Here is a 9345-nt window from a genome sequence, read left to right on the forward strand (position 1 = left end):
GACCCACTTAGATCTGGATTCAATAAAACATGTATACCATTATAGTACTTCTACAGCGAGACACGGGTGTTGATTTGAGGATCCTGTGAGGCTTCTGGCCAGCTATAATAGACTGCATACCACTGAACAACAAATGAGAGATCCTGCCTCAAATAAGGTTAAAAGGTTCAGGCTCACACTTTAGATTGTTCTTTGACTTCCACACATGAAGAGTTCCATGTACAGACCCATATTTACACAAAAAAGTGCAAATAAATGCACAAAATATGTGCATATGCCAAGTAGTATGCTTAATTTAGTTGCATTTTCTATTAAATAGCCCTTGGTCAATCACTGGCATAGTAATGGATAACAGATACTCCTAAACATTTCAGTGACTCCCAACACAAAGCATCACAGTAAACTAATCTTGATCCCTGGGCAAGGATTAGACTCAGATCTGCAGCTGTAGCCTTGTGATAGTGGTTTACCCTCCTGGGGATGATGACTGCTCTGAAAGTGAGCACACGTACCCATGTAAGTATGGCTGTAGCCTGTTGCTTCGATTAAACAAGATAGTCAACAAACAAAGCAAGAAATATATTGCTCCTCTCCTCTCTCCAGCTTTCAGGCTTGGCAAGGCAAATATGGATGTGAAATATAATCAAATAAGGCAGCACCAAGACCAGTGAGGTCATCTTACCCCATACTCCAGGTTTTTAGCTTGCATATTAAATACATTAATCTAGAGGATACACTTTTAGATGATCTCCATCTTAACTTTATTCCTTGCTTCTGGGAGGTATTAAGTATCTTACCTGCTGCATTGTAGGTACCTGGGCTATAAAACAAACAAACAAACAAAACCAACCAAACAAACAAAAAATTAAATAAAAACTCATGAACCTGGAACAGGAAATGAGCTGATATGAACAGAAATGGGAGGGAGACAGGAAAGGGCAGGAGAAAAGAAATAAGACTATATCACATGTTCTTATGGACTTTTCAAAATCCAAAAATAAGTAATAAAACATATAAAATCAGTGAAACTCAATAAAGTATGTAAAAACAGTAAAACGGGGTTGTATTGAGATATATTACATGCACTAAAATCAGTATCCAGCTTTACATCATTTGTACTGATTTCTGAATACTTTCACCACTCTACAAAGAAAACCTGTTGTCATTAGCAGCCATCCCATTAACTTCTTCCCTCTACCCTTACAAACTAATATACTGCCTCTCTGAATTACTTTAAAAGATATATCTATAAAAGAACTCATGATATGTCATCTTTTGGGAATGGATAGTTTGTGAAGCATGCTTTCAGAGTCATTCACCTCGTAGTACTTACTGATTTGTCATTTTTCTTTCTTACAGCCTAATGATATCCCATGGTTGGAACATAACAAGCTCTGTTCCCTATCATTGCATAGGCAGTTTGTAATTTTCTACTTTTGAGGCATTCTGATAAATGTGTTATGTGCTTTTCCAGGCATTGGACTTCTTTTGGATATCTGTCTAGGAATGAATTGTTGAATTATATTTAAACTCAGATGCTCATAGCATTTTATAATACAGCTCCAATATCTTTAGACCTTTACAGAATATGTGTCTTTTCCATGTCAGTGAGTGTGAAGCATCATATTATCAATTTCATGTCCATTTTCCTAATCATTTGCAATTTTTCTATGTTTGTTGGTTATTTTATTATTGTGTGAAGTGATTTATTCAAGGTCTTTTATCCTTTTCAAATGAGAGTTGTCATTATCATTAGGCTGTAAGAGTTTTTTTATGCATTCTGAAAAGACCCTAGTCTAGTATATCAATTACACATATTTTATTTCACTGTGCCAATCATTTCATTTTATGTCAATCGAATTACAAAGGTCTTTGACTTTCATGACCTTGTTTAAATTTTCTGTTTTTCCTCTCTAAAATTTTTGCAATTATACCTGAGAACCAATTGCAGGCCATAGTATCTTTCTTTGATATTTTGTGTTTGCCTCATCTTTGATATAAAAGACATGTCTCATGCTTTGGGCTTTTGAGTTTAGTGTGGACAGGATCTGCTTGGACAAGAATAGTTTATCAGATAGCCTACTCTCTCACTATCAACCTGGATTGTCACTCCTGTCAAAAATCATGTAACTATAAGTGCTAGGGTTTACTTTTGGATTCTCAGGTCTAGCATATTGATCCATGTGTCTGACATTGTTAACTATGTCAGAGCATTTCTGTGACTTTGCAGTAAGCTCTAAAACCCTCAGGCCGAATCCGCTCATTTTATACTCCTACGTTCAAGATTTATCTGTCAGCTTGGTTTCTTCACACTCTCTTCTGAAAATTAAGAGTATCTTAGTAATTTCTGTAAATAATCCAGTAGAATTTAGAGCTATAACTTCTAAAATGATAAAACATAATTCTGAGGAAAAGGGATATATTTCATCTTTCAGTTTCTTAAAGATGTATACTGGGCATGCCTTCCTGTAATGACTTAGGAATTATGTAATAAATTGGATCTGGAATAGATTCAAATGCCAGCTGAGGCAATGCTCGAAAAGACGAATTAACATTTTAGTAATTTCACAGGGTGGGACCGAGGTAAACACAGGAATGGAACTTAGCACAAGCATCTAGGGGAATATCAGTGCATTTGAGAAACTAAGTATTTTCTAGAACTGGGTGGCTCAGTGTTGATGAGGTAGAATCATTGAAAAGGATAAACAATTAGATTATAGATCATCATCACAGACATATTTTCTTGTTCAGAGTTTAAAGAACATTTTATTCTGACAATAGTTCATTGTACGTATCTGAGACATAAATAGCCCATATAGGAATTATGAATCTTGCCTTGAAAAAAGTAGAATGAGGTGAGGTTGGTAGATTGATAATCCTCAACTAGAAAACCAAACACAAAGTATCAAAATACTGTTAAAGAGAAATAGTTAATTTTTCCATTTATTTGTTTTCTCTTTGTCTATTTCTGTCTAACTCTATTTGTGTGTGTGTGTGTGTGTGTGTGTGAGAGAGAGAGAGAGAGAGAGGGGGGGGGGAGAAAGAGAGAGAGAGGGAGGAAGGGAGGGAGGGAGGGAGGTGCTGCATATATGCTATTCATAATAACTTGGATGAGTTGGTTCTTTTCTTTCCCCTGTTGGGTTTTGGGACTTGAACTCAGGTACTCGAGCCTGACAGTAATCATATTTACATAGTAAGCAGTCTTCCAGGCAGTGAGAAAAGTAAATTTTATAACCTTGCATCAGAAACAACAGGCAAAAGTCTCCCTGCTATACTTATTTTGGCAGCTTCACTGACAAAATAGTAGCCAGGCCTGTGGGAAGCTGAGTAGTAGCAATATCTTTCTCCTGCATCCTTCATCTCACAGCTGAAGGTCAGAGAATTCAACAGCCTCAGAGTGTGTGTTCCAAGGATGTTCCACTCAACATCATTTATCCTCCTGCATCCTCACCTCACCTATTTATTGATGCAAATTTTTATGTGACTCCCAGTTTGATTCATGCCACATTAGGCACTGGTAAAAGAATAATAATATGATTCCTGCTTAGAATCTCATTAACGTAGAAGTCTAATGAAAAACCAAAACGAGGTCATTGTAACTCAGTACCGCAATATTTATAGTTAAACTATTTCTGTGTGCCTGTGTAAGTGGAGAGAATGAAACCAAGCTTGAGGGACTAATGGATTTGAATGGACACTTGGCAAGAAGCTAGTGAGAAGGGTTTGTGTGGAAGCTGTTCTCCTAAGAGAGAATGCAGCACACATTAGCATACATGTGAAGGAATGCTGGCATTTTTCAAAACCCACAAATATTCTCTACAGCTGTGTCAGGCTTGATGGTATAGAATGAATGGAAAGTGGTAAACAGTGAGCTCAGGAGGGATTTGGTGTGCCATATGAAGATTAAGACAGAATTTTGTGGAGTTCTACTGAGGAAATTCTACACATCATCATCAGCTTTGTTGAAGGGCCATGCTCTTAGTGGTGTGGAGGACATTTCAGACAGGAGGCCAAAGGCTCATTAGGCTGAGGAAACGGAGACTGTCTTACTGGAATGGAGAGAGCTATGAGGCAGAGCCAGAAAGGAAGCAGTTACAGAAACAGCGGGCAAGGGGATAGTCACAAATGTGAGGGAGAAAAAGGCAGTCAATGATGTCTGCTAATAACATAGGAAGCAGGAACCAAAAACAAAGGCTAGGCCTCTCAGGAGTGGGATGGTACATTATAAAAGATTTGGCTTCAGAAAATTCACTTAGCCTCAACATCAGCTATGAGAAGAAAGTGAACCACTGGAAAAAATCTATCTATATAGTTTGATTTTCTGAGGGAAAGACTACCTGTTTTGCCTTTTACATATGTCCAAAGTGTTTATAAGGAATATTTGATGAGAAAGAGAAAGGAACAATGAGAAGCAGGGATAAAACATATGGGCATGAATACTGCTTCATGTAACTAAGTGCTGTTCCTCAATCTAATAAACATCACTATGCAAAATAGGCCTATGCCACAGAGACAGAAATCTGAACCACTGATAATATATGCAAAAAATTGGTGGTCAATATAGTCAACACCTCCTAAACTTATGAGAAAATGAGGTCATATGTGCCATAAATACATTAGCTTCTGTTGGCTTTCATGAGTAAGCATCATGTGATCATAGACTAATAGGCTTCCCACTTACCCCTCACTCACTGGCAGTAGAGAATGGACTACTACTTTTATAATCACCTTTGACCACCAAAGAGAACATTAAGTATTTTAAAACTTACAAGGGAAATGGCTAGAAATACCAAGGTAAACAAATCTAGTAGGTAATTCAGTGTAATTTCCCACAGTTCTTACTTTGCCAGTAAGACCTATAAATTGTCAGCTATTCTGGGCTTTCTATGATGCTTGGTGGTGACTCTATCTCTGGGTCTCTATAGCGCTGGGACAAAAGGGCAAAAGATTAAAGAAACGAGACAGAGAATATGTTTATTTGTGTACTTGTTTCTCACATAGTAGGAGCTAGGGCAGGACAGCCAGCAGTAGGAACACAGTCAATGAGGACTGTTTGGAAGCTCAGTCTGGACATGAGAAGTTTCCACCAAGCCTAGAGCCAAGTGCTGAAGAAACCAGATCCTAAGAGATCTGTGCCTGGAATGGAAGGACTATATTTTGAAATACCCTGGGTACTTTATAGACCAGCTACGACACACTGCACTCAGATGTTGCCATAGACAATGAAGACAGAAATAGAAACTTATGGAATCTGCCCTTCATATCATCTAATCATAGATCTCTACGCATTCTACAATGCACCTGTGACTTTCAGATCCTGTACAATTTACTTAATCAGAAACTCTTATTAATACTACTGGAAGAAAAGGAGCACCATTGCATCATTCCAACAAGACATTAGAGAGAAGAAGCCAGGGGAGGCTGAAATGGTAGATAGTTTTGTACAATGCAAAGGATAGTAACTTATGACTTTATGATTTTCCATTCCTTGGAATGAGTGAGTCAGATATGTTCAAACTAATGGGTACACACACACACACACACACACACACATACACACACACACACACAGACACACACCACACTTAGACAAACACTTTCACTTGTTCCCAAAATAGCCAGATTCTTTTATTTGATGATTCAATACATTTTAATTCAAATAGACACCACAAAACTTAGGCATAGATTAAGCATTTTACAAGCAATGTATTATGCTGATTTTCTTTGCAATTGCCAAAGAGTACAATAAATGAACTCTTCAAATGATATACTTCTGTACATAAAAATATTCATGTATTAATACAAGTGTATGGAGCAGAGTTTAAAGGTAATAAATCCCTAGCATTTGAAATAAATAGGATATGTCCTTACAGCACAGCATAGCCCAGAACATTGTGCCTGGAAGTGGTTGCGGATTCCAGAAAGTGTGTTTCTCTGAGCTATGCTCCTATTTCCCACAGAAAGGTGTAGGCTAGCAATGACTCCATGTAAGTGTTTACACATACACTGTTTTATTCGTATGTCTAAGAACAGGAGTGGGAATTGATGATAATTCAGTTGTTACCAAAATGTCCCTGTGACCTACCAATTCTCAAAACTTCCCCTTTCCATGTTTTCAAATAAGGATGGCTCTAAGCTCTAGCACCATACAAGAAAGAAATACATGTGTTTTCGTCAGAGCAACAAGATTTTATATCAATCATCTTTGTTCTTCTGGCTATAACAATTTCTGTTTAGAAAAAAATTTATCAAGCTAAAAATAATTGATCTAGGTTGTCATAAAAAAGAATATTAAATACCTTTGGTAAAAATAGAAATATTTAACAAGATTAGAAAAGCCAACAGTTATAATGTCAAAAGGAGAATATAAAAATGTACACAATGAAACACAGAAACCACCTCAGAGGGACAGGAAGGCCAGTCCTCTGTGCAGGTGTTCTTCCTCCAAACCACGACCATACCTCTCTTCTTCCAAATGGCAGAGAAGTTGCCAAGCATGGAAAAAATCCAGTCTTTCCTATAAGCATGGCACATTTAATTCATAGCAACATAGCTGCTCTCTAAAAGCTTTGAGTTTGTAGAATACAGAGCATCTGTCTATATATGCACACATGAGGGAAAAATCCAAGTTCTTCTGCATCGTTCGCCATCAAGTGTGCACTTTTCCTCATTTTCTTGGGCTGATGTCACTTGCCCATATCAAGACAACTAAGCTATAGCATGCTGTCAGTGGAAAAGAAATGCTGTCACTCTGGAGCTTGCTAGCCATCGACATTCATTTCATTTGTTTCTGTGGTCAGAAGACCTCTTCCATTGTTTGGGTTTCCTCTAAAAGGCAGTGCTGTCTGACTGACTCCTCTTGTTGTCTTGGGTCTTTCAGAAGACACATTAAGTCCTGCAGGGAGAAGGCTGTTGAGTGAACAACTGAGATTTTGGATGGAGACAGATTTTTACCATAGCCAGCATCAGCAGCTGAGAGCCCTGTGGCCAACGCTGGTGGGTTTGAGGGTTGCTCGTGGGGGACACAGAATGCCAGTGCGGATGTGTGCCTCTGTGGAGGTTGTAATTACCCTCCTGCGTTTCCTCTACACACACAGTCACATTCTTCATGGTGTTCCAGGGCCACATCAGTGAGCGACTTATGCAATCCCTTGACTCCAATTTTCGGTCTCAACTGAAGGACCTATATGGGAATAAATATGTCACCTTTAAAACATATTGTTTATTGTGTTTGACTACATGGACAAGTAACACTTCAAAGTTAGAAAATAAAAACAAAAACAATACAAAATAAATAAATAAACAACGTGGCCTAAGAAAGACATCGATGTTCTTTCTTGTTGCATAATGGTGTTACATGCACAGTCTTCTGCTCTAGCCCCACCCCCAGTCGTCCACTACTGTCATTTCGTAAAAGAAAGGACACATTAATGCCAGAAGTTTCAAAGCACAATAAGCAGCTCTTAAACTGAAAGACTCACCATGTGCTTACTGTTTACTAAGTGTAATCATACAAAGACAATTTCACCTCAAGGATTTTGGAAGTACCGATGCACAATTTGTTTTTCTGTTGTTTTAGCTTCTTCTTCTCATACACTTATTCTCCCACTGCACAAATATTTACACATGATGGAGTACAATCAACCATGGCTATAGTGTGGAAAGAAACGTGATCATTCTACAGCTGAGCTTGCTCAATTATGCCACTCATTAATTTTCTTGGCTACACTTCAAGTCCTCTATAAACTTGATGAGATGGATTAGATGTAGTCCATAGGCTTCAGCCTCAGCCACAGCTTCGTTTCTGCAGCTGGGTCTTACTGAACAGTGCTAAGAAGGCTCAGCGGTAACAATGAGGCCTCTATTAAATGAACTTATTCACAATTTAGGTTGTTCAGGTTTCAAACAAAAAAAATATAGATGGAAAAATTAACAATGTATCATTACAGTGCTGTGAAAAAAGGATCTAGTTGTGCAATCTACTAGAAGTACCTGAAGAATGGGAGAGTCAATACTTTTTAGGACACAAACTATAAATTCTAGAAATTATGTCATTTGGATTATAAACAAAGCCCAGAGCAAATAATAACATGAAAATGTTCAGTTTCCCTACTTTCTATGTGTAACATAGGAACTCCAAGAAGTGACTGTGAAAATTTCCTATTCCTGTAAATTGTCATTAATCCACAGGGACCCAAATCATATCTTATGACTGTTTGTTTGAAGACTTACAAAAGAAACCTGGGGAATGCATACATAATTTTGGACCACGTGATTCTAGCAGAGCTTAATTAGCCCACATTTTTTGAATACTTACTGGGTACTAGGCACAGTAATAATGTGTTTACATCATTTAACTCACAATAATCTTATGGTGTAATCTGTAGTTATTGCTTTCCTTTACACAGGAGTAAATAGATTTAGACAAATTGAAGAAAATAATTGTTATTTGCACCTAGGCCAAAAATGAGTTATTAAAATCTGAATAATAAATGTCAATTTAATGAAACCTTAATATCATTGATCATCAATTTGTTTAGAAACTTGTTTTATTGAAAGACAGACATCAAAGTCTTACAGGAAGTATGAGAAATGTTGAAGGTCAAAAGGAACATTTTCAGTCCATTACATTTCATAATTTTGGATCAATAGTCAGTGCATTTGTATTCCTTTAATGTAAGATTGACTAATTAGATAATTGTATATTACTTTACATCACCAATGACCGGGTTTTAAATTAGTTGGGGTGTCATGAATTATAAATTATTACTATTATTATAATTATAAATTATTATTTTTGATGATGGTGTTATTCTTTAATAACCTTGCTTCATGTTTCTTTTCTTTTTCTGGAATGAGTTTTTGGTGTTGCTATTGTTGCTTTGTTTTGTTTTTTGGTGAGTCAGAGCATCAGTAGAGCCAGTGTTAGGAGTTCCTACCTCCACCTCTACATGTTTCTCTACTCAGCAGCCAAGAAGTACAGTATAACAGGTGAAGTTCCTCCAAACTATACAGTGGGCTCAGTATGCACCTCTGCCTCCTTCTGCCTAGCTCTCCTAAGATGAGTCTTCTGAACATCTTCAAAAAGAGCAGCAGAGTCTTGCTACAGTAATTTTAAAGATTGGGGTAAGAAACTCTACTAAAGGGGTGAGTATTGTTGTTTCTTTTAAACTCCACTGAAAGTTGTGACATTTAGAAGATGCAACTGGAAATGATAATTTGTCTGCAGATCCTACACAATATTAAGCAGAAATACATGGACATTGGAATGTGTATTAGGACACCAAAAAGAAGGAAAGAAGGAAGGAAGGAAGGAAGGAAGGAAGGAAGGAAGGAAGGAAGGAA

The 9345-nt window shown here is 37.3% G+C and overlaps 1 protein-coding gene across 1 annotated transcript in view; it reads right to left on the bottom strand.

Moving 5' to 3' along the window:
* Positions 1-5606: 5606 nt before the first annotated feature.
* Pdgfc (platelet derived growth factor C) overlaps positions 5607-9345 on the bottom strand; it is a 175379-nt gene continuing 171640 nt past the window's right edge. The window contains exon 6 of the mRNA XM_028754936.1: positions 5607-7183. Coding sequence (XP_028610769.1) covers positions 7067-7183 — 117 coding nt within the window. The 3' untranslated portion in view covers positions 5607-7066. The remainder of the gene's footprint in view (positions 7184-9345) is intronic.

This window comes from Grammomys surdaster, unplaced genomic scaffold, assembly GCF_004785775.1.
Source record: "Grammomys surdaster isolate TR1022 unplaced genomic scaffold, NIH_TR_1.0 126039, whole genome shotgun sequence".
Taxonomy (NCBI): Eukaryota; Metazoa; Chordata; class Mammalia; order Rodentia; family Muridae; genus Grammomys; species Grammomys surdaster.